This window comes from Triturus cristatus, chromosome 1_2, assembly GCF_964204655.1.
Source record: "Triturus cristatus chromosome 1_2, aTriCri1.1, whole genome shotgun sequence".
Classification (NCBI taxonomy): domain Eukaryota; kingdom Metazoa; phylum Chordata; class Amphibia; order Caudata; family Salamandridae; genus Triturus; species Triturus cristatus.
The window spans coordinates 997,631,847-997,658,447 of record NC_140580.1 but is presented as its reverse complement, the minus strand read 5'-3'; the positions used below and the strand labels follow the sequence as shown (position 1 = coordinate 997,658,447).

General features: G+C 44.7%; 1 protein-coding gene across 1 annotated transcript in view; it reads right to left on the bottom strand.

Moving 5' to 3' along the window:
- Positions 1–26,601, bottom strand: part of LOC146868563 (dual specificity testis-specific protein kinase 1-like) — a 339,083-nt gene that overhangs the window by 9,365 nt on the left and 303,117 nt on the right. Inside the window, exon 8 of the mRNA XM_085611282.1 lies at positions 19,727–19,813. Within this exon, the coding sequence (XP_085467408.1) occupies positions 19,727–19,813 (87 nt within the window). The remainder of the gene's footprint in view (positions 1–19,726; positions 19,814–26,601) is intronic.

The window sequence follows — 26,601 nt, the reverse complement described above, 5'->3', positions numbered from 1 at the left end:
CTCTCAGCACTCAGCGGTCAGCTGTGAGGGATATTGAGACCGGTGCTGGAGCAGAGTTTTCTTTTAGAAAATTCTGGGGCTTTTGAAGCTCTGGCATGTCTATGCGTTTTATTAATTTTATTAATAATTAACAATTAATTATTTGTCTTGTGAAGGTATGTTTCAATAATCAACCCGTTTGTCCTAACATAAGAGAAAGTTACATGAGGGTTAGCTTATGTGTGCTGTTCATGTATTTACAATAACGTGCAAGTTTTCATGTTTAAACGTTGCTGTGTGCTATTTATTTTGAGCACAAAACGCTGTCAGAATTAATGCTTTTTATGTCGCAAAGCTAGATAAATGCATACACATAAGGGTATTAGTGGGGTTAACACTGTTTAATCATTATGTTGTATTAATGTTGTTTTATTTCTTTTAAATTGAGATGCTCTATTGTGGCCTATGGAGGCCTAATCTATGATGGCTGATTTGAGAGCCTGGCCTCGAGTGAATATTTCTGTGATGTGGCAAGAGGGACCCCTGCTGGAGAAAGGTCGAAGACAACTGACCATAGTCCTTCTATGAAAATTTCCATGAGGACGGCAGCAGCTTTGGGTGTACTCCAAGAAAAATGAAAGTGTCCTTGGCTTTCTCAAAGGACAAAGGAGCCTTAGAGGGAAACTCTGAACTGTGGCTCGATGGCCGAGGAGGAATCGGATTAAAAGTGTTACATGTTTTATTTCCTTGGTTCCTGTTCCGTAGTTTATGCCTTGTGACTTTTCCTGAGCGGAGATTTCCAGATGTAGCAAAGCTACATTTCTTCCTTCTCGTTCTGCTCGGTGATACAGTTTATTCAGCCAACTTTATGTGTGTTTCTATTGTATTTTCCATTATAAAAACTGTTAGTTTAGGGAGGGCTCTCCCCACTCTTTTGGCCGCCTTCACGCGTTGCTGAGGTTCGATGCTGAGGACATTATCCTGAAAGACTTTACCGAGAGACTGGTCCTGACCCGTTCTGACACTTAGTTAGAATAGGTAATTATGAGAAATGATTTATTCTGATTGATTTAACTTTGACTAATTTTAGATAAAGCAATATAACTTTAAAACATGGTTGAATATTCTTTCTTGTCAATTATTGTGTACATTTTGATTATTGTTGTATAGATTGTATAGAGTATGATTAAGGATAACCACTATAATCAGATCCTATCGTCCTAGATATAGATGCAGGGTTTTTCTTCCTACAGGTCTTATGCTGGTAGAGTATTTGAGCGTATGTTAGTGAAATGGGCCCTAGCGTATGAAGAATGTATGTGCGTGTAACTGTGAAATTACTCTATCCGTGGTAGTGGGTTTATTTTAGGTACCCTGATCTCTATCAATTTCTCTGGTAGCAGAGGATGGTTGTAGATGGTTGTCTTGATCTGATAAGATAAGATTGCTTGTATATTGGCTTATTGATTATTGATTTATTTCCATGTTGTTGGTATATGTACTAATACTATATGTTGAGGTCGTAATGTTGAGTTATATGTAGTGCTTCTGGAATTTGGAAGCTGTGGAAGCAGTTCCGTAGTAGGGCAGAAGAAGGTGTATGCTGCTCTCGGGAAAGACGGGATTGTAAGGAATTACGTGTGACAATTGAAGTTGCGCGTTCACATTGTCTGGGTTCGGAATCAGTGACATCGTCGTATGTTACTATTAGACATTTCTGGTATATAAGGAGTGTGTATGATAGTGAAGGTTATCTATGAAACTCTGGTCTTAAGTCCCAGGGATCCGTAAGGATTGCCGTTAAAGCTTATCGCGGGAGGAGTAATAGGTATTCTCTGAGCTTGTTTGAGGAACTGGGCAGAGGTAAGCTGCTTAGTTGTTGAGTTATAATTCTGTACAGAGACAGGTTGTGCTGTTCTCGACAAGCAGGATTCTGTGTGCATGTACTATATATTTTCTCGTGTAAATGTGCGTGAATGCATATACATTTATTGACTGTAAGACTCTTTGGATAAGTCCTAGAGGAAACAGTTATGCGTTGTATGAAAGTTGCTGATTCTTGAAAAATAGACTCTCTTTTACTATTCTGTGGTTAGCGAAGCAGACAATGGAGATGTTTTTATGTTGTAATTAATAGATTTTGTAGAAATTTTGACACACGAAGTCTACTGAGAGTTTTGTAAAGGAGGGGTAGACGAGTGACAGAGACGGGAGACAGAGACTGCAGCGACTGTTGACGTCAGAAGGTCCGCGCACTGATTGGATAGTGAATCAGAATAGGGTTCGCGCTGGGATTGGTGCGTTAGTGTGGGTCGCGCAGGGATTGGAAGAGCTGTTTAGTGACGTAGACGCTCCAGGATTGGTGCGTTAGTGTGAGTCGCGCTGCTATTGGTTGAGAAACTCGTATTGTATATTTATAATACGGAGAGAGTAGAGAGTTTGATAAGCGCTTGCTAAAATGTATTACCAAGAAGAGAAAAAGAAAAAGACCTTTTTTGGAAAAGTTAAAAAGTGGTTTAGCAAGGATAAAGAGGTTAAAACGAGAGAGGGTGAGTTGTTACCTCCAGCGAAAACATCTGCATCCGTCATGGCTGTGAAATATGGATTGCATACCTGTATATGGTTGCAGAATTGGGTTAAGTATACTAAAGAAGATGGTGTTCTAGCATTTCCAGAACATGGTTCATTTAATTTGGCCGTGTTGAGAAACTTACGGGAAAAGATGTTATGCTTAGACCCGAAGCCGAGACCTACACAGTTCGAGGCTTTAGTGGAATGGGAAGAGGAAGTTCATGACCGAGAAAAGCAAAGGTCTGGAGGGTATTATAGGTACATGTTTGGGAGGAGACATGATCGTGAAACACATCAGGATCGAATGAAAAGATGGCGAGATGCTTGTATGTCAGAGGGATTATATCCAATGAGAACAGTTGAAGCTTCTGCTCCTTCGACAGAAAGAGCTTCTGAGTCAGATATGAGAAGGTATGGAGAGTATGAGGATGAGGTCTTAAATGACATGATTTACAAGAGACCACCTCCATATAGAACAGAACCAGATGAGAGTACACCAGTTGTTTCTCCGATAAGAGATACAGTTGAGAAAGAAAAAATGACACCTGAATCAAGAGGTAGTAGTTCGTTCAGGGAGAGAGAGAATCGAGGTAGTGAGGAAAATGCTAGAAAATTAGCAAAGACGACAACAGAACTGGCTGAGAAAATTAGGGAGTTAACGAAGAATCTGGAAGCTGTTACGGTGCCTGTAACAATAGGTCCAGTTATGCCTGTGTTTGACAAACAGAGAGCAGGTGAGAATGGACTGGTAATTCCATATATTGCAAATGAATCGACAAATTCAGTTGGTCCTTCAGGAGATTCAGAAAAAAGGACAGGGAGAAGTGACCTGAGACAAACCAGACATGAAACATGTAGTGAACTATTGGATGTCAGTGAACCTAGTTGTTCAGGGATGCCGATTTTAGAACCGCAGAAAAAAGTGGTTCCAGTAAGAAAAACTGCTGAAATAACAGTTGACGATTTAAATGATTGGATGAAGGTTCTACAGAAAAAGGACAAGGATTCACAAGTTATTGATGTGGTTAAGTTACGTATAGAATTAGAAGAGCTTGTGACAGGAACAGTTCCAACAGAAATCCTGAAGAGTCATCATGATGGTGAATTAATGTTTATGTGCAAGAGCATAACATGGAGAGCAAGAAATACTCATGATAGACTAAGAGTAATAGCAAATGAGCAAGGAGTTGACATTGATAGAGTAAAGGCTTTGCAGAAAACGTACAGGATGGATTTCACTGAAAAAGACATTGAGAATTTGAATACTTCTGGTAGAACAGGACAGATTAAAGAAATGGTGGCATTACTGCGTAGATGGGGTGATGTTGAAAAGTGGAAGGATAGGTGGTATAAGAAAAGAGAGGAATCTGAGGATAGAACAACTTATTCAGCATTTCCAGTGAGAGAAAAAGAGAAACCAGTGGAGAATTATCCCATGAGAGAAATACCTGGAGGAGGATATGTACATGTTCCATGGACCAGACAGGATATTTTATCATTTACGAATGATTTCCCTCGATTGAGAGAAAAGCCCGTCGAGTGGTATAGGCAGGTAGATAGGTTTGTGAAATTGTCAAAAGTGCTGTGGGTTGACCTGAATAGTCTGTTTGATATAATTGTTCCAGCAGACTTGTGGACTGAGTGTAAAATAGTTGTGAGTTGGCCTACTGAGGAATATCCAAGAGACTCAAGAACAGGGGCACCAGATCCAGAAGTGATGAGGAAGTATGATCAGGTGATGGTATACCTGAAGAGTAAAGTTCCTCCAAAAGAGACAGACTGGGTTAAGATAGATCGAACACAACAGGAAGCAAAAGAATCAGTTCATGCTTTTTACGAAAGGCTGATACTGGCATTTAAACAATTCAGTGGAGATGAACACCTGGGTGACAAGGATTTGAGTCATTTTGTATACAGGTTTGTATATGGTCTTAGACCTGAAATTGGTGAGAGAATTCGTGAACACACAGTGGATTGGCAGAGTAAAAAAGTAGATGAGATTTTGAGACATGCAAAATATTTCAGTGATGAAATTGAAGCAAAACAAAGAAAGCTGAAAGAGAAAGCAATGTGGGCACAAGTGAAAGTTGCAGAAAGACAGGAAGCACAGTTGGTGGAACAGGCAAATAATCCAGGAAATAATGGAGGAAATAGACCGAGATTTGCAGGAAAAGGAAGGGGAAGTCTTGAGGAAGCCAAAAAGAAGTTCCCTTGTCACAACTGTGGCCAACTGGGACATTGGAGATCTGAATGTCCTAATCCACCATTAGTGAATAATGAGGGTAAATCCTTAAATCAACAGGTGCAGAATGATGGGAATAACCAGCAGCAACAACAGCAGAAAGTTGTGAGACAGCAGAATCAAGAGCCAAAACCGCCTTACCGCAGAATAGAGGGGTACAAAAGTACAATCAGGACTCAGGATTCTTCAATGATGAGCAGGTAAACAAACCGAAACGTACTAACAAAGTACAGCAGTACTTGTTAAAGAGTGAAGGGAGTGAGTCTGAGGGTGATTATTGACGGTGCCGAGGAGAGGAAGAAGAGTGCATACTTGGTGCAACTCTAGAAATAGACCAGGCAGGACCATTTGTGGATGGGAAAATAAATGAAGAAGGTGTTACTTTTTTGGTAGACACAGGTGCGACAAGATCAACTGTCAGGTCAACAGATGTTAAAAATCTTCCTCTCTCGGATGAAGCAATCCAAGTAGTTGGTGTAGCCAATACACAGATCAGAACACGTCTTACTGAACCAGTAAGAGTACAGATAGGGAAATTCTCAGACATGCACAGATTTATTGTCTGTGACACGAGTCCAGTGAACCTGTTAGGTAGGGACCTATTGTGTAAAATGAATTGTACAATTTTTTGTACACCAGATGGAATAGCTTTTGAGACACCAGATGATGATGTTTTCTACCGAATGACTCTAGAGAATAGAGAAAATGAGTTAATTGGTGCATTTCCAGTGTTCAATCCGGAGGATTAGCCTCAAGTGTTGAGAGACACAGTGAAAAGAGCAGTTTGGGATTTTACAGGAAAGGATGTGGGATTGATGAATAATGTAGATCCAGTGAAAATTGCAGTGAAAGAGGGAATTACATATCCTAACATTCTTCAGTACAAAATGACACCAGAAATAATTGAAGGGATAACTCCTATAATTGAGAAAATGATTCAGCAGGGAGTTCTGAGAGAACTACTGAGTAGTCCGTGTAATTCGCCGATAATGGGACTGAAAAAGCCCAATGGCAAGTTCAGGATCGTGCAAGATCTGAGAAAAGTTAATCAAATTGTGGTGGCATGTTGTCCCATTGTGCCAAATCCATCAGTGATTCTGTATCAAATTCCACATGATGCTGAGTGGTATACAGTGATTGATTTGTGTCATGCGTTCTTTTCAATTCCATTGCATCATGACAGCCAGCCGGTTTTTGCATTTAGGTTTGGCCAGCGTATCTTAGCATGGTGTCGTATCCCACAGGGGTATACGGAGAGTCCTTCGATATTCAATCAGTTATTGAAGAAATCGTTGGAAAGTTTGATCATGCCTGAAAGCTCAGTGCTAGTACAATATATTGATGACCTACTTGTGGCATCAAAGACACGTGAAGCTTGTGAAGTGGATACCATAGCTTTACTGAATCATCTGGCAGATGGAGGGTTAAAGGTATCTCCAGCCAAATTGCAATTTTGCAAGAAAGAGGTGCATTATCTCGGACATAATATTGAAAAAGGTCTGAGAAAAGTGACTACTGACAGGATCAAAATAATCAAAGAAATGAAAGCCCCGAAAACCCAGAGAGAAGTGAGGATGTTCCTGGGAATGGTGGGATATTGTCGTCAGTGGATAATTAATTTTTCCCTGATAGCAAAGCCACTGATTAAGCTGACAAAAAGTGAAATGACAGATCCATTAGTTCTGGATGCAGAACAACTGGCAGCATTTGAGGAGCTCAAAACTAAAATGTGTGAGGCTCCAGCTTTGGGTATGCCAGACTATGAAAAAGAATTCGAACTGTACTGCAGTGAGAGGAATGGATGTGCACTTTCAGTGTTAATCCAGAAACATGGGCAATTGAGAAGGCCTATTGCATACTTCTCATCGACACTTGACACTGTAGCCGTGGGGTTACCAGGTTGTCTGAAGGCTGTAGCTGCGACATGCAGAAGCCTGGAACAGAGTGAGGGGATCATAATGGGGTATCCTGTAAGGGTATTCGTACCTCACAATGTGGCAATTCTTTTGACAAGAAGCAGAACTCAGCATATGTCACATAGTCGGCTGACTAAGTATGAAAAAGTGATTCTGGGAGCATCAAATGTGACTCTTGAGAGATGTGTGAATGTGAATCCAGCGACACTCTTGCCGGATATTGAAAATGTGGGTATAAAGATGGAAGATGATCATGATTGTTTGGATGTGCTTGAGTACTGTACAAAACCGAGACCAGACATAAGGGATATTCCCTTACCTGAGAATGACCATGTGTTGTTTGTGGATGGTTCATGCCTGAGAAATGATAATGGTGTGCTATGTGCAGCATATGCAGTGTGCAAAGTTTCGGAGGTCATGGAAGCATCACCATGGAAAGGAGTGAGATCTGCGCAAGTTGCTGAATTAGTGGCATTGACAAAAGCTTGTGAGATTGGGAAAGACATGAGAACAACCGTGTTGACTGATAGTCAGTATGGATTTGGAGTGGTGCATGACTTTGGCCAACTGTGGCTACAAAGAGGTTTCTTGACATCGGGTGGAACTCCGATAAAGAATGCTGAGTTGATTGGAAAATTGCTTGAGGCGATACAGCTGCCTAAGGAGTTAGCGGTTGTAAAATGTGCCGCACATGGTTCAGGAGACGATTTTATCACTGTTGGTAACAGGTTTGCCAACGATGTGGCGCAATATTGCGCTAAAACCAACCAATCTATTAACAGGAGTAGGATGGAGGAAATGTCTCTCCTTTCTGTGATGTTTACTAATGTCCTAGAAACGTGGGATGAGGTAAAGCAGTTACAAGATGAGGCAGGAGAGGAAGAAAAACAAGATTGGGTTAAAGCAGGTTGTGCTCCAAGAGAAACAGACCATGTTTGGGTCTACAGAGATGGCAGACCAGTGATGCCAAACTCAATTTTGTCGTCCATGGCAAGGATGTATCATGGCCAGGGGCATCTGGGGAGGGACGCGATGGTAAGGTCCTTTAAACAAACCTGGTACAATGCGAAGTTTAGGACAATTGCGGAGAGCATCTGTCAAAGGTGTTTGATTTGTCAGCAATTTAACACTGGGAAAAAGACAGTGGTGAGTTTGGGGACAATAGGCAGAGAAGGAGGTCCTTTTACAAGAATGCAGATTGATTTCATTGAAATGCCCCAAGTGAACAGACTGAGGTATGTTCTAGTGGTAGTCTGTTTATTTTCAAGGTGGGTGGAAGCTTACCCGACCAGAAGAAATGATGGATTAACAGTGGCAAAGTTACTGTTAAGGGAGTTGATTCCTAGGTACGGGTTTCCAGTTACAGTTGAGTCTGACAGAGGTGGACACTTTCAAAATGAACTCATTGGTTTGATTTGTGAAGCATTGAAAATACAGCAGAAGTTACATTGTGCATACCGACCAGAGGCTTCTGGTGTGGTTGAGCAGATCAATGGCACAATCAAGAATAGGATTGGAAAAATGTGTTTAGCCACTGGCATGAAATGGCCAGATGTGTTACCTCTTGTCCTGATGACAATGAGATCTACTCCAGATAGAACTACTGGTTTGAGCCCGCATGAAATAATCATGGGACGTGCTATGCGCCATGCATTCGTGCCTGTGAATAAATTGGTGTCAATAACTGATGACATGATTTTGGATTACTGTAAAGGCCTGGCTGACGCAGTTCATTCTGTGTTTCACCAGATTGGAGAAGAAGCTACCACACTTGAAAAGAAGCAAGCCCATGATCTGAGTCCAGGTGACTGGGTAAGGATTAAGGTGCACAGAAGAAGAAATTGCTTGATTCCAAGGTGGGGAAGGCCGAGACAAGTCATTCTGACTACAACGACTGCAGTAAAGTGTGCTGGAGTGAAGCACTGGGTACATGCAAGTCATACTCTGAGAGTTCCAAGCCCGAGAGAGGGAACTGGTAAAGAGTATTATGAAGAGTCAGATTCCAGTGATGGTGAAGATCCTGAAGATACAGAATCAGTGAGAAAAAAAGCAGAGAGAGCTTCAAGAGATTCACTGCGAGTATCAGAGGGAGAATCGAATTCTGTTACAGAGCCTGAAGTTTCAAGTAGCAGTGGGAGTAAAAGAAAAGAAAAGAGAAAACACATTGAGCCCACTCCTGAATCAGAAGAGGAGGAGATTGAAGAACCACTTGAGATTATCCTTGAAGAAACAGGGTCAGAAGAAGATAGAGAGGGACTGATTGCGGAAGACCCCCGAGGAGGTGTAGGGAACATTGATGAGGAGCTAGGTGAAGGGACAAGTAGACAGCAAGAAGATTGCGTGTCGGAGACCCGAGGAGGGACAGAAGTAGGGAAGTCTCAAACAGTGGTGAAAAAATCTGTGGAAAAAAGAAAAGCTACTGGGAAACGGAAACAAGAAGCACTTGAAACAGATGATGAAGATGAACAAACAGAAGGTCGAGTTCTGAGAAAGAGAACTTCGATTGGAGGAAAGAGTGTTAAACAATTGAGGCCGAAAAAGGTTGTGAAAGGAGATCGTTGGCCTAACAACCGAGTAAAAAGGGTGAGATACAGAATAATAAGAGCAAATTCATCAAAAGCTGAACAAGTGAATGAAGTATCAAGTCAAACTTCAAAAGCTGAAGAAAAAGAATCAAAGAAATCAAAAGAACCAGTAGAAATAAGGAGAGTTAAAAGACCCAACCAAAAGTACAGATCACCGGAATGGTCTTATGTGACACTGTCTGAAGAAGGAAAAGAAGAAACAGTGACTCGAGATAATCCGGAAGTGGTCTTGAGAAAAGTGGTTGAGGAAGATACTGGTGAAATTCTGAAAGTACTCTTGACTGACATTGGAGAAGAGTCGAGTACTGAGGATTCCGACGTTGGAGATCTGATACAGTTTGATGTTGAAGAAATTGAAGTGAAAAATGACAAGTATCAAAACTGAGTGAAAGAAGGATTCACTTGGATCAAGTGAATAAGGAGATCGTTTGGATAAACTGAAAGCTGAAGAGTTGCTGAAGAATTGAAGAAGTTCAAACAGTAGTGGAGTAGTAGAAGATAAACTAAAATGGCTAACATAGAGGAGAATAGAAATAGATGTGCCTTTTTAAAGAGGTGGTGCAAAATGTGCTGCTGTTGTACTGGATTATTAATGCTTCTATGGGGTATTTTAATTTTATTAGTTACTTTTAGAGTAGAATTTGGAATGGACACAGAAAACATGACTAATATAGAGAAGAATTCACAAAAAGTAGTTCCAATTAGAAGTAGTAGTTACATACACAAAGACAGGTCAATTAATAATTTTTCTAGTAATGTTTTTTCTAAACTGTTATATGAATATGTGAAGACAATGGAAGTAAGGGATTGCTATGTCTGCATGCAATTACCTGCATCCGTCTCTGAGGGTGTTACTTATCACCATTTGCCAGCTACATATGGTATTTCTTGTAGTATTTTAAGTAGTGTTTTTTATTTGTTAGGGAAAATAGATTATAAGATGTCTAACAGAGATAGTATTTTTGGGCACTTGCCAATGAACAAAGAGTTGAATCCAGCTAAAGAAGCTAACACTTTTGGTGAAATTTTTATTGAAGAAAAAGGACTAACATTAGATTACATTTTTAAGAATAATTTAACTTGCAATTTGAAAGGAGAGGAGAAAGCTTTCCTGGATATGGTTGAGGAAAGGAGAATGAACATGCATGAGAAAGGGGGAAAATATGAAGTGAGTGAGACAATTTGGGACATTGAGATGGGAAAGGAGTTGAGGAATGGGGCTAGTCCAACTTTGGCTCTAGATGCACCGCAGAAGGGTAAACTATGCATTACCAGAAGGAAATCCCAATATGATACATATTTTGTGGGAACTAGTGAGTGCCATGATACATACTTCATTGCGACAGGTTGGGGTTTCAGAGGTGGAGAGGGTACGATTTTTCCAGGAGTGTACTATGTTTGTGGAAACAAGGCTTATTACAAGTTGCCTGACCATTGGTATGGCACATGTTATGTGGGCCTGGTTTTTCCTAAGATTTTTCATACGGATAAAGTAAAAGATGTAGAAGACATTAATCTATTAACACGTTTTAAGAGAGAAACCTGGTCTGAAATTGTGGGTGACATTTTTGGGGTTTTAATTCCAGCAGTGGGAATTTCTTTAAATGCTTATGGAATTCGGAAACTGTCCACAATGGTTGATCGCTTATCGACAAATACCGCAGGAGGATTTCTTTTGGTGAATACGGAATTAAGTGCCGTACGTGCCATGTCTATGCAAAATCGACTTGCCCTTGATATTCTTTTGGCTAAAGAGGGTGGAGTTTGTGGAATTTTGAAAGTTCAACATTGTTGCACTTACATTCCTGATGAAAGTAAAGACTTGAAGGTCTATATTAAAAATATTACTGATTTGCATGAAGATTTAGTACCACTTGAAACTGGGAGTTTATGGACTAAACTAGCTAATAAAATGATAGCTGTTAAGGATTTTATTGCAAAAATAGGTAGTACTATTATAGGTAGAATATTGTTTCCTTTGTCTTGTATAATTGTTGCGTTACCGATACTAAGATTGGTGTGTGTGTGTTGTAAAAACAGGAGAGGGAAAGAGAAATTGAAAAATGAAAAGAAAAACAAGAATTCGAAACTTTCAAAAAGAGAACCAGAAGAGATTGAACTAGAAGAATTGAGGGAGAGTGTTTATTTAGAGACAAAGAGAGATGATGAAAGAGTGACTGGTGTTTAATGTTGTCTAAAGGGAAGAGACATTTCTGATTTCCTGAGATGGGACTAAATTTTCACTAATTTTTTTTTTGGGTTTATTTGGTGATAAAATCACCAAAGGGGGGATTGCTGGAGCAGAGTTTTCTTTTAGAAAATTCTGGGGCTTTTGAAGCTCTGGCATGTCTATGCGTTTTATTAATTTTATTAATAATTAACAATTAATTATTTGTCTTGTGAAGGTATGTTTCAATAATCAACCCGTTTGTCCTAACATAAGAGAAAGTTACATGAGGGTTAGCTTATGTGTGCTGTTCATGTATTTACAATAACGTGCAAGTTTTCATGTTTAAACGTTGCTGTGTGCTATTTATTTTGAGCACAAAACGCTGTCAGAATTAATGCTTTTTATGTCGCAAAGCTAGATAAATGCATACACATAAGGGTATTAGTGGGGTTAACACTGTTTAATCATTATGTTGTATTAATGTTGTTTTATTTCTTTTAAATTGAGATGCTCTATTGTGGCCTATGGAGGCCTAATCTATGATGGCTGATTTGAGAGCCTGGCCTCGAGTGAATATTTCTGTGATGTGGCAAGAAGGACCCCTGCTGGAGAAAGGTCGAAGACAACTGACCATAGTCCTTCTATGAAAATTTCCATGAGGACGGCAGCAGCTTTGGGTGTACTCCAAGAAAAATGAAAGTGTCCTTGGCTTTCTCAAAGGACAAAGGAGCCTTAGAGGGAAACTCTGAACTGTGGCTCGATGGCCGAGGAGGAATCGGATTAAAAGTGTTACATGTTTTATTTCCTTGGTTCCTGTTCCGTAGTTTATGCCTTGTGACTTTTCCTGAGCGGAGATTTCCAGATGTAGCAAAGCTACATTTCTTCCTTCTCGTTCTGCTCGGTGATACAGTTTATTCAGCCAACTTTATGTGTGTTTCTATTGTATTTTCCATTATAAAAACTGTTAGTTTAGGGAGGGCTCTCCCCACTCTTTTGGCCGCCTTCACGCGTTGCTGAGGTTCGATGCTGAGGACATTATCCTGAGAGACTTTACCGAGAGACTGGTCCTGACCCGTTCTGACACTTAGTTAGAATAGGTAATTATGAGAAATGATTTATTCTGATTGATTTAACTTTGACTAATTTTAGATAAAGCAATATAACTTTAAAACATGGTTGAATATTCTTTCTTGTCAATTATTGTGTACATTTTGATTATTGTTGTATAGATTGTATAGAGTATGATTAAGGATAACCACTATAATCAGATCCTATCGTCCTAGATATAGATGCAGGGTTTTTCTTCCTACAGGTCTTATGCTGGTAGAGTATTTGAGCGTATGTTAGTGAAATGGGCCCTAGCGTATGAAGAATGTATGTGCGTGTAACTGTGAAATTACTCTATCCGTGGTAGTGGGTTTATTTTAGGTACCCTGATCTCTATCACCGGAGCCGACGAAAGTCAATATCCAGCGCCATGCATTTAAACCCTGCACCATCAACTGCGTTCTCCGTCGCCGAATACCGCCGGGAAGCGGCCAGGACAGCAGCCGCTCCGTGGAGGCAGCACTGGCTCTAGGGTGCGCGATCTAAGTTTTCAGCCCGCAGCTACTCGGCATCCGCTCACACCACGCCAATCCAGCAAAGTCGCCATCAACAGAGGGGGAGGAGCCAATCACCACGGCCTCCTTGTTGTGTATGGTTTTAAATAGGGCCGTCACTTTCAGATAATTACAATAATCCCTTCTGTTTCTGTGACCTTCCCATGATGGTAAGTTGCCATTGGCAACAATACTCTTCAGGTTCAGAATAACGCCTGTGTATGTAGGGCTATACACTTGTTCTTTTCTCTGCAGTAGGCCACACGCCCTGGTGGTTAGAAACCAGCATCGAAATTGTTGGAAGTCATAGAAAAAAGATCCAAACTCCATTGTCATCTTCCTCGTCTTTATATTGAGTTTTAATACAATAAGATGTGAGCACAATGTGAGGAGGAACTCGAGGAAGCTTGCACTGCCACTTCCTACCCTGTGCTCCTTACACTGGCCAACCCGATGACGTGGGCGCGAGGCGAGTTATATCAAAGCCTTCCTTTTCACATATGTGCATGTTAGACCTGTCAGCCCTTTGGGTGGTCCCTCCTCATCATTATTTATTTTGTCCCAATTCTGCCTCAAACCCTGTTATAATTTTTCCTTTTTGGGAACCACCAGACTTTTTAGTGTTGATGCAGGGTCAGGGAGCCATTTTCCCTAACCCTGGAACTTCTGTCTGAGGGCCTGAGACACAAAATGGTGGCCACCCATTGTCACCTGTGACATCACCAGAACCTCCTGGAACATTCTAGAACCCTGTGACAGTGAGAGGCAGTTTAGAATGTTGGGAGGCCATCTCAGAGTGGCAGTTGGCAACTGACTGGAGAAGAGAGAGGACAGAGATAGAAGGAGGTCGGAGTAAGGCAGCAGAGGTGGAAACCAGTGCTTGGAGTGGGGTCCAGAAACCCACCCTTGATGCTAGTCTCTACTGACCAAGCCCAGCCTAGAGCCCTGTGTGGGATCAAGACCAGAAGAACCATCTTAAAGGACTGAACATTTGAAACAGGCCTTAAAGAAGAAGAACAGCAAGTTCCTGACCTGTTCAGCAGTGTCCTCCTGGAGTCCTGACGTCGAGAAGCCTGGAGACCTGGGGCCTGAGGTGGAGAAGCGGCGCTGACAGAAAACAGACGTCGTACCCGGAGCCGCCAGAGGTCGAGTAAGGAGTAACCCGAGGTCGAGTGAGGTCGAGTCGGGAGTCACCTGAGGTCGAGGTGAGGCGTCGACGGGGGAGTGAAGTCCGCCCACCGGAGTCGCCGGAAACTGAGGTGAAGCGCGCCGGAGGTCGGGAGTGGAGATCGCACTCCGGAGACACCAGGAAGTGGGGAGTCCGAGTTCCTGCGACGCCGGAAGGCGACATCGAGCCGGGGCCGCCCAGCGACATCGAGCCGGGGCCGCCCAGCGACATCGAGCCGGGGCCGCCCAGCGACATCGAGCCGAAGCCGCCCAGCGACATCGAGCCGAAGCCGCCCAGCGACATCGAGCCGAAGCCGCCCAGCGACATCGAGTCGAGGCCGCCCAGCGACATCGAGTCAAGACCGCCCAGCGACATCGAGCCGAGGCCGCCCAGCGACATCGAGTCGAGACCGCCCAGCGACATCGAGTCGAGACCGCCCAACGACATCGAACCGGAGCCGCCACACGGCGTCGACATGGTGCCGAGCGGAGCCGATCATCGTGAAAAGGGCAGTAAGTGGTAGAGGGGGCGTCTGAGGTCCCGTGGAGCCCTAAAAGACCATTCTAGGGGCTAAAGGGGTGTTAGAACCAGCCTGAGAGTGCCAGGGGTGAGCTGAGACTGGTGCAGTGACATCTGTGAAGGGCTGTGTAGTTTGGAGGGCCAGATCTTTAGATTACTCTTGTTCTGCCTCAGCTTAGGCCCCAGCCTTGATCAATCTAGGTGGGACACCCCCATGCCATCCAAGTGTCCTTAAGCTGTGTATGGGCAAAGTAAGACCAAGTGACCTCATGTAAATGATTTGAACTGTAACTGTCATTGATTGTTTTACCTTATTTATTGGAGGTGCTTTATTTATTGTCATCCACTAATTTATTCCTGCACTATATTTATTGTCTGACTGTATTTATTTGCCATCTGTATTTATTGCACAACTATTTATTCTTTGCTTTATGAGGACCTGAACCTATTTATTGAAATTCCAATGTAGTATTATTTATTTGACCTGCTCTTTTAAGGAAAATCTTATTGTCTTGTATTTATGTAATGAAACCTGCAACTAAGAGAAAATAAGATAAAGACATATATATTTTTAACTTGTCTCCAATAATTTTTACGGTGTAGTGTCGTTTTTGGAACGGATGAACGCATGGTTATTGTGAGGGTGTGACGTACGCTTAACACGGTGCCTGACCCCAACCGCTCGAGCCAAGCTACCACTGTGCTGGGAACCTGGTGACTGCTAACCCGGTTGCCCGGTTTCCAACAGTGCACCAATAAGAACGACTAAACTCGTGCTTAAAGCAACCCGGCCTGGTGCACACTGAATGAAGCCCCTTAGCTACATGGGGGGCTGGGGGAGTACTTCCAGGCACAGGCAGTGGTGTGTGGAGAGTGGGTGTGGTGGTGGGGTGACCAGTTGGATGTCACAACTAAGAGCAAACGAAGGGATGGAGTATTTAGAATTAACTTTAAACTTTTGTTTGCTGCACTCAAATCCTAAAGGGCTGAGAATATATACTCAGGCACGCTCATTAGTGAATTGGAAGCTGGCAAAGGTCAGAACCAGGCCTGAAAACAAAGACAACAGCTCAAAGAGACACAGCAGGCACGTGATACCTTCAGCTTGGCTTGGCCTTAACCAAGCTGCACTTTGCATTCTGGGGCTTGTAGTTTTGCTTTTAGAATTAAAAGTAATGGAACTACACTCCTAGAATACACCGTTTATTGCGATATTATATTCAGTGACCAATAAAGCACAGCAATGTAGCACTACAGATGTAATTTGATATTTACCAAATATTTTCTCAGGATTTACACACTTATGTTTTTTTCTGGCTCGGCTCATGCTTCGGCTCTCAGACCCCAGCCAGATCGAGTCGGCTCTGGCTTGGCTCTCTACCCATGGATTCTCTGGCTTGCCCACTTCTACGCAAACCCAATGGGAGCCTCCACAGCGTGCATGTAAGACGAATGCTCGCACTTTCTAGGGTACTGCGCCCACTAGTGGGAGACCCACCAGATACCACTGTCACGGAGCTTTGCCTGAGCTACTCATACATACATGCTGGACAGACTGCCTAGGTCTCTCGAGTGACAGCAAAGAGAACCTGCATAGAAAGGATTCATCCGGACATCCTACGCCGAGGCGTAGTGGCATGCACAGCATCCAATCACTCAAAGAATGGAGCTGCGGCATCTCTTGACAACCCAACGCCAAGAGGCGACTGAGTCGTTGATGTTAACTATATAACATCAACTTGTTCGTTCAATCACTCACTCAACTATTTATTTATTCAAACCTTTATTCATGAAATCCTTCTTTTGTCTGCATTGCTTTTTAATGGCTCTGACATTCCGTCATTTCACGAGCCCGGCTACTGGAAGACGTTGATCCGGGGTGAGGATGGTAAGTGCTTGGCAGGATAGGAAACGTTCTGAAGGAAGGTTTGCTCTAAAGAGCTGTCATGGGGTCTTTCGTTCATTAAAGGAATGGAAATACCAGCCGCACACCTGAGTACCTACTTTTCTGGGAGTGCCAGCCGGCTGTTCCAAACTTCTTCTTCACATGCACACCCTACTTGTTTCTAGTTTGTAGCTTTACCCCCGATAAGTCAGCAAGCACAGGTCTTTTCAACATTGTTTGCCAAGTTTTATTTCATTTCCCCACTCAAAGACACCTTATGCTTCACTGCAGCTGAATATGCTGTACTGTTCCTGGCAGGTGACATGTTGCAGAGGGGATGCTGAAACATGGCCATAGTCTGCGGGCATGGCAGAGCCCAGGAATGAAAGCAAGGAGGCTAGAATGTAGGGAGACTGAAATAATCAATCCCTTTTGTTAACGTTTGCAGATTATCAGCTAAACTAGACCTTCTGATTACACTTGTAGCTGACGTAAGACCTAGCTATGGTAACACACAGTACAGGAGTGCCAGGCTGATACAAGCCCTCACGCATTGTCCTGCTCCACACCCAGCTCTCCACACTGATACAATGTCACTCTGTTATTATCAGGGCATCTCACTGGCGTTGAGTTTGTTCTATAACTGGTGGGTGTGAGGAAAGTTTACTTTGCTGTTGCTTGTGTTTTAGCTAAAGTACAATGGTCGTATGGACTTGACTTTGTTTGGGGCTTCAGCTGCCCTGTGCATGTGAGGAATATCTTCTGCTGGGCATGCTGTGCCTGGTCTCCCTACGTGATGGAAGCTTGCACTGCTGCTGCATATGCTGTGCCTGGTCTTTCTATGTGATGGAAGCTTGCACTGCTGCTTCACATGCTGTGCCTGGTCTCTCTATGTGACGGAAGCTTGCACTGCTGCTGCACATGCTTTGCCTGGTCTCTCTATGCGATGAGGGCCTGCACTGCTACTGCACATGCTGTGCCTGGTCTCTCTATGTGATGGAAGCTTGCACTACTGCTGCTGCACATGCTGTGCCTGGTCTCTCTGTAGGTGATGAAAGCTTGCACTTCTGCTGCCGGGCATAATGTACATCGTCCCTCTAGGTGATGAGGGCTTGCACTGCTGCAGCAGGGTATGCTGCGCCTGGTCTCTTTATGTGGTGGAAGCTTGCACTGCTGCTGTACTTGGTCTCTCTTTGCAATGAGGGCCTGCACTGCTGCTGCACATGCTGTGCCTGGTCTCTCTATGTGATGGAAGCTTGCACTGCTGCTGCACATGCTGTACTTGGTCTCCCTATGCAATGAGGGCCTGCACTGCTGCTGCACATGCTGTGCCTGGTCTCTCTATGTGATGGAAGCTTGGACTACCGCTGCTGTACATGCTGTGCTTGGTCTCTCTGTAGGTGATGAAAGCTTGCACTGCTGCTGCCGGGCATACTCTACTTCATCTCTCTATGCGATGAGGGCTTGCACTGCTGCGGCAGGGCATGCTGTGCCTGGTCTCTCTATGCGATGAGGGCTTGCACTTCTGCTGTACATGCTGTTGTACATGCTGTGCCTGGTCTCTATGTGATGAGGGATTGCACTGCTGTTGCTGCGGGCATACTGTACCTGGTCTCTCTCTATGTGATGAAAGCTTGCACTGCTGCTGCTGTGCATGGTCTCTCTATGCGATGAGGGATTGCACTGCTGCTGGGCATTCTGTACCTGGTCTCTCTAAGTGGAAAAGCTTGCACTGTTGCTGCACATGCTCTGCCTGGTCTCTCTATGTGATCGAAGCTTGCACTGCTGTTGGGCATACTGTACTTGGTCTTTCTATGCGATGAGGGCTTGTACTGTTGCTGCAGGGTATGCTGTGCGTGGTCTTGCTATGTGATGAACGCTTGCACTTCTGCTGCTGCTGTGCATGCTGTACCTGCTCTCTCTAAGTGATGGAAGCTTGCACTTCTGCTGCAGCTATGCATGCTGTATTTAGTCTCTCTATGTGATGGAAGCTTGCACTTCTGCTGCAGCTGTGCATGCCGTACTTTGTCTCTCCAAGTGATAGACGCTTGCACTGCTGCTGCTGTACCTGCTCTCTCTCTATGTGATGGAAGCTTGCACTTCTGCTGCAGCTGTGCATGCCGTACTTGGTCTCTCGACTTGATGGAAGCTTGCACTTCTGCTGCAGCTGTGCATGCTGTACCTTGTCTCTCTATGTGATGGAAGCGTGCACTTCTGCTGCAGCTGTGAATGCTGTACCTTGTCTCTCTATGTGATGGAAGCGTGCACTTCTGCTGCAGTTGTGCATGCCGTACTTTGTCTCTCCAAGTGATAGACGCTTGCACTGCTGCTGCTGTGCATGCTGTACCTGCTCTCTCTATGTGATGGACGCGTGCACTATTGCTGCAGCTGTGCATGCTGTACCTGGTCTCTGGATGTGATGGAAGCTTGCACTTCTGCTGCAGCTGTGCATGCTGTACCTTGTCTCTCTATGTGATGGAAGCGTGCACTTCTGCTGCAGCTGTGCATGCTGTACCTGGTCTCTGTATGTGATGGAAGCTTGCAATTCTGCTTCAGCTGTGCATGCTGTATTTGGTCTCTCTATGTGATGGACCCTTGCACTGCTCCTGCTGTGGATGCTGTACCTGGTCTCTCTATGTGATGGAAGCTTGCACTTCTGCTGCAGCTGTGCATGCCGTACTTGGTCTCTCTAAATGATAGACGCTTGCACTGCTCCTGCTGTGCATGCTGTACCTGCTCTCTGTATGTGATGGAAGCTTGCACTTCTGCTGCAGCTGTGCATGCTGTACCTGATCTCTGGATGTGATAAAAGTTTGCGCTGCTGCTGCTGCCCTGTGCTATATCCTTTCAGGGAAGCGTCCACTGCTGCCGCCAGTGAACCTTGCAACTTTTATCTGCATAAAAGCTAAAACGAACTGCATTGCCAGTGCTTGTCTTCTGCAGTCAAAGGAATACAGTATGTGCCAAGAAGGGGACAGACAATAATAACGTTAAATATTGTGTACCCCTACCTACCTACCTAGAAAGGTAATCCAATCTTGCTTTAACAACAAAGGACTAGGTTTAAAAAGAAAGACCTTAAAAACTCACCCTGCAACAGCTGGCCGCTAAATCCAAGATCTTTATGGGGCATTCTCCAACCATTGCACGAAAAGCAACCACGTCCAGTCCAAAGTCCTGAAAATTAAATAGGGTTTCAATTTCATACTTTTCTATGCATATTTACATTAGATTTTTTTTTTAATTGCCGAAATGAAGCTAACGAAAAAAATATCTAAAGAAGTAAAACTATAGTACAAATATAAATGAATTCTATAGCAGCACTCACAGGACAGTGAACACGTAGAATAGAACACCAAAAATCGAAACAAGGCAGAACCAAATTATTGAGCATGGGTTTTTTGTGTTTAATAAGATTAGTCACTTCTAAAGAGGTTGAAGCATGTATGATGCAGAAAGGAGGTCAAATACCTTAAATAGAATGTCCTTGGAATCCCAAGTGACAGCCAATTCATCAAATAAAAGAGTTCCAAACCATGTATCTCATTTGGACGTTTTAGAAAAGGATTGGTGTAGAATAACTTCTGGGAACAAAATGCTGGGAACGCTCAAAATTGCTGCACGTGAGAAGATCTCAAGCAGTACCTAGGACGGCAACACGTTTGGCATGGTACAAATACTGTACATAAATGCACCAGGGCCTCCCACGAGACAGGGAGTAAGATATTATAAAATATTCCATATGCATGCATAACAATTCCGCAAAAAGTGGAACATGGCTAGAGATGAAGAGCAGAGCTCCCTGAACCAGGGGGGCGCCTCCAGGGCACCCCTCCTTTCTGGAGATGGACGTCTGCCATCTCCCCAGGTTGGGAAAGGCTGGCAGTGGTGGCAGGAGTTTTGATGATAAGCGGAAGGGCGGGTCTTTTTGCGGTTACCTTATGTGGGACAGGGCATACTGGCCTCTCCTATTTAAATAGGTCTGAGTGTGGCTTTTCACCCAAGTCCTTTGCTACATCTGTGTTGGTGATGGATGGCGAGTGTGCTGCGTTTACACTACATGCTGCTGCTATGAAGGTGGTAAAAGCGGGGTTCCGCCGGCCAGTATTATGAATTGGAGGGACTCTGTCAGAAGATTCCTGAGGTCCCCATAACATCTTGGTTAATGAAACCCTAAGAATGAGGGTATCGATTGGATAATTTCTAACAAGTGAAATACCACCATCGTCCTTCTTTCCAATATGCACGTGTTTTTCCTCTAATTCAATGAATATGCTCTAAGGGGTACTTTATATTTCTTCAAAGGCAATCCCTGATTTTTCATAATTTTAAGAAACATGGCAGAATTGGAAAGCAAAGCAACTGCAGCAGTCAAAACACCACGAACAGAACATTCTGCACCACCCGCAGGAAGCAGTGGGACTCCGGCGTCGTTGCTAGGCAGCAGAATATTTTGACTTCTGCAATAGCAGGATAAAGGCACTTGCAAGATAATGTTATAAATGTATATCACAGATACTGAGCGGAAGCACCAGAGCAGAAGTGAACCTCTTTAGCTTTACCAGCAGGAGGGGCTTTTATTTGTTTGGGCAATGTCTACAACTTCACAATATCCATGCATACATTTGTGAAGTGTTTTCATCTCTTCACAGCAGTTTCTTGGTCTTGTGAGGAGGACACCATGATGACCTTAAGTTGAGATTCCCACTAACTATGAACCCCGAGTGCCAAAATGAAGCCCTTGCATTGGCAGGTCTTTAGAAAGATCCATCTTTCACCCGGGGACTTCTTGGTACTATTGAAACAAGTGCTTCGGATGCTGATTACGAAATGTGTCAATGTCAGTGCAGATGAAGACAAGTTGTTAACGTGTTTCAACACCTCAACAAGATCGTTTTTCACAGGGGCGAGGGAACTGAATTCTACCAAGTGACCAGAGAGTGCTACTCCTATATGGAAGTGTCTTTACTTAGAAATGGTCAACAGACACCGAGTAGAAGATTTCAGTTTCTGAGATCTTCTGACTATTCATACCTCCTAAGAAGGGTGTGACATGGGGTATGCGGTGACTTTAAAGAAAGGAGACAGAGAAGCATCAGCGCTCTCGGCGTGCCTAAAGAGGAGATCACTATTGTTTACTATTTTGAAGACACTCCATCAATGACTAGAGATCAAGAGACCGTGCTAGGAATTAACTTTTCAATAAAATTAGTTTTCAAGTGTTGGCCGGTCAATCTACCATGTGTAGGCCCTGAAGCTCTAAGTTCATGTTAGAAATGGGATTTCTGGTTGGCTAAGGCTTGCGCCAAAGCCAGGCAGAAACCACCGCTCTAAGTCAGGGCTGGGAAGTTACACGCCAAAGATAACCCCTGCTCACCCCCTTGGTAGCTTGGCACGAGCAGTCAGGCTTATCCCGGAGGCGATGTGTAAAGCGTTTGCGCGCGCACCCAGCAACAACACCCAAGGCCCATCACAAAAGAAACTCCACACAAGGTTATATATAAAAATAGCCTTTGTATTATACCAAAACACATTAGATAATATTCACACAATTTACACTGTGCCAACTGGCACTGGGCGGAATTTACAGGGGACTATTTACACAAGACAGGGCCACATGGACCACTGTCAGAATCATCACTTGTAAATGTAGAAATGTAGAACAAATAATAAATGTAGCGCACAACCAGTAAACACTGGTAAAAGGTAAGTACACCCTACGCAATCCTAAACACCTTAGGCATATATCACGCAGGGAACCATGAACACACTAGCATAACCTATACTTGGAAAACAGTCTCCTACGCATGGACACAGTTAGGAATAAAAAATAAGCATACAGGCAATGCACATTGCGCAAAAGTACACATGCAAAAATCACCATGTGCCCTAGGTGAGGGCACACACAGGAAAACTGTCCCCAGGCCAACTTGGCCTTTCAGGGGCTCAACCGCCCTTTGTCCAGAGTGTCAAGGCTGGGCTGCGCACGCAGCCAAGGCAGAAGGCGCCAAAGAATTAGGCCTAAACGTTGCAGTTGCCCACTAAGTGCTGGGCAGCTGTGAATCAGATAAGGCCGGGCACCACTGTGCCTTTAGATCAAATATGCAGCGCGTTGGGGCCACACGGGCTCCGTATATAATCATGCCCCCACGGAGCGCACTGGCTCCTGAAATACTCCTGCGCCAATTAGGAGGGAAAACAAAAGAAAGAACTTGTCCCAAACGTTGGAGCCTCACAGGCTCTGGAAGCAACAATGCACAACGTGGGATCCACACAAGGGCTCTAAACAGCCATGCTCCTCTTGGGGGGGGGGGGGGCGGCCCGCTGCCTGCGGGGCCGCCCTGACTCTGTGCCTCCGCTACCACAAGTATAGCACCTGCACCTCACAAGTGGGGGAGCACTCCGAGGCTGCTCAACAACGTGGGAGCGGCCCGCTGCAAGACTGGGCCACTCTGACTCTGCCTCCCCCAACCACGGTAATGCGGGAGTTCTACTCACCGGCAGCACTTGTCTGCTTCCTTCACTGCCGTGGGCACTTCTCTCGCGGCGGGGGCTGGGGGCAGACACGGCGATTCTGTCTTCCCTCTCGGTCGCGCCGTGGCAGCCCTGCTCCGGCCGGACTCCGCTTCTGCCGGGAGGCCCCGCCTTCCTTTGTCGCAGTCCAGTGCGGGGTGGGCTCCCGCCGGGACTCTTCTTCTGGCTCGCTTCTCCTGGCTGCACCGGAGCGCGGGGTGGCCTCCCGTCGGCTTCCGGCTATTCCTCCAGGCACAGGAGCACGGGGTAGGCTCCCGTCCGCTTCCTGGTTTCGTGACGAGGCCCCGCCCACGTCTCGGCGAGGACTGCCTGACTTCCTGGTCGCCGGGTCGCGGCGGTGAAACGGCAAATGAGGGGTAGGCTCCCTCGTAATTAAGATTACTAAGCGGGGTGGGCTCCCGCAAGTAAAAATAAAGTGAAGTGGGCAAACGAAGGGTAGGCTCCCTCTGGAAATTAAAAAGACAGAGTGGGGTGGGCTCCCGCTCGAGAGGCACAAATGCAGTGGTGGGCTCCGTAAATAAGTAAAATTGCGGGGAATCTCCACACCCGGGATTCCCTTACAAAAATGATCGCAGCCTTCGGCTGCAGTGGAAAACCAGCAGCGCTGTTCCTCTTGGGCCACCAAACAGAGCGCTCACCAGGCAACAAAGATATAGCGCTCCCCAGGCGCTTGGAGGCAAGGTCCAGGAACAAAGTCCTTTAGGAAGGCAGGGGGCAAGGGCTGGGCCCAGGGGCCAGCTCACAGGGCCCTCCAGGCAGGGAGGCAGTCCCCAGTGGCGGTCCTCCTGGCGCCCAGCAGCAGCAGCAGGCCCCCCTCTAGTTAGGATCAGAAGAAGAACATTTTACATGGGGTCACAGCCCCTTTTTATACACAGGTTTCCTTTGTCTCAAGGTGCAGAGAAGGGGCCAACCAGATGCAACTGGTTCCTGAGCACTTTGTTTTGCTCAGCCCCTCTCCCTATTCACAGAACAGGCCAGGGTCATCAGTCGCACCACAGGGGGCGGAGCCAGCATTGGGTGGGGAAAGCCCAGCCCTATTCAGGTCCCAGGTGTACTCCTCCCACTCATCAACATGCAGATCTCCCTGTTCACCACTGGGGCAGACCCATCCTGACTCCTGGAGCCAGGCACACCAGCCAATCACAAGCCAGACAGTCCCTTCACATTTACTACACAGACATGCCCGCTTCTAGAAGTGGCACTTCCACACTAGACACAGTAACGCCGCACACATCATCGCGCAGCATTCAATCTCACGAGTTCGCACATACCAAACTCGACCCTGCACTCCCCACGCACCAGGAACTGCAATGGACACACACATTCCCCATGCATTGCTATGGGAGGGCAGGTCAGTCTCACTAAAGACATACACAGCGCACACGCACTCTCCACTGGGGCACAGTGTAAAAGCGCCTAGAGGCCTAAAACCACTCACACAACATAGGGAAAAAGCTAGGATAATTGCAAAAAGTTTTGGGGGTGAACCTGCCAGAAGGGCCAAGTCCAACAGTTCACATTCAGCATCAAGCGACAATGTGGTTTGCATGTGTGCTAGGCAGGAAATCCCACTAACTTACTCAACAAGCATTTACAATGCAATGGTCTCGGCATTGTTAAAGTTAGAGCTATTGGCACTGCTCATGACATTATTTTTGTTTATGTTTTTATTTTTAAAACATTTAAAGAAACGCCATTGTTATTTACAATGTCAATAGCTTAATCTCTCTCAAATGCGAGACCTATTGCATTTGCACCCACACACAGAGCCACACACACAAAGCCACCCACACACACAGAGCCACCTACACAGAGCTATTCACATAGAGCAACCCACACACAAATAGAGCCACCCACACAGAGCCACCCACACACAGACAGAGCCACCCACGCATAGAGCCACCTACAAAAAGAGCCACCCACACAGAGCAACACACACAGAGGCACACACACACATAGAGCCTCCCACACACACACACAGCCCCCCACACTTACACAGAGCCACACACACAAAGCCACACACACAGAGCCACACATACATACACAGAGCCACATACACACACAGCCACACGCACACACATACAGAACCACAAACACACACATAGATCTAGACACATACACATTGATCTTGGGAGCCAAAGCAGAAGTGGCACCGTTGTTTCTAGATCTTTGTATTTATCACTAAAAATTAAGCATTTAAAAAATAAATGACTAATAACAATTGACAGATTATCTGAAAGGTTTCTGAGGCAGGATAAGGGTTCCTGTGGGGGCGGGGGGAGGGGAAGATAATATGAGCGAGACAAACTTTTGTTATTTAAAATATCAAGTACTTAAGGAGCAAATTTCTTCCACAGTACTTAATTTTAACTGATAGATTTTACTCAACTGTAAAGCTGCTCTTCATAAGCTGATAGTTTGGACTGGACATTCCATTTTGAGTGTGTTATTTATTGCTTCGTTTCAATCTACATTTCTAATCAATTAACCTCTGAACATAAAGCCTTCACTGCTCAAACTCGCTACCATGAGAGAGTCAAATACTTACATGGAGAAACTGGAGTTAATAATTTGAAGCACAACCATACTTGAATACTTGAGACACCAGTGACAAACAACAGTACACAGCATTGATACTGCCAAGGAACCACGGACAGCCCCAACAATTCACTGAGACAGCAATGATGAACAGTAGACACAACCACACAGCATCAACTCTCAAACAGTAGCCTAAGACTGCTCCACAAACAGGGCTTGATCGAAAAAAAACTATTGTGGGTCAATTAATATCTCAGCTGTAGCTGCAAGCTGCTTTCTGAGCATTACTATGCCTTTAACTACAGACAATGTATTCACCCCATCTACATCAGACAAGCACTCATAATGTGTAAATACCTCAATCTACATGCAACTGATAGTGACAGGACATAATATGGTACCATGACTGAGAACAATAACCCACAGGTATGCCACCACAAAAGTCTCATCCTCGAGCGTTGAGCTAGCTGAGCAAGTGACTAACCAATGGAGCATGCTTCAAAGAATAAATATCTGTTCTACAGTGTGCGATGTATGCGTCTGTCACTCACTGGGACTCAAAGACATGATTCACATAAAGAAAAAGATTGCAGTACACCCAAGAGGTTTCCCCCCAGTAAGCGTGGCCTACACCTTTCAGCCCAAGTTAAGACGTTATCACACTGCGTATCCTGCTCAACTCTGTCGTAGGCCCGTAGCAGCAGACATGCCAACCCTCCCGATTCAGGCGGGAGACTACCGATTTCAAGGCTAGTCTCCCGCGTCCCGATTCAAGTGTCCAGAAACCCGATTCCTCGGGGTTTCAGCTGACAGGGCTTGGTGTTGTGTAAGGTGCTAATTCTTCCAGCAATAGTTAGAGTGGGGTGCAGGGGCTCTAGAAGGGGTTAAAAACC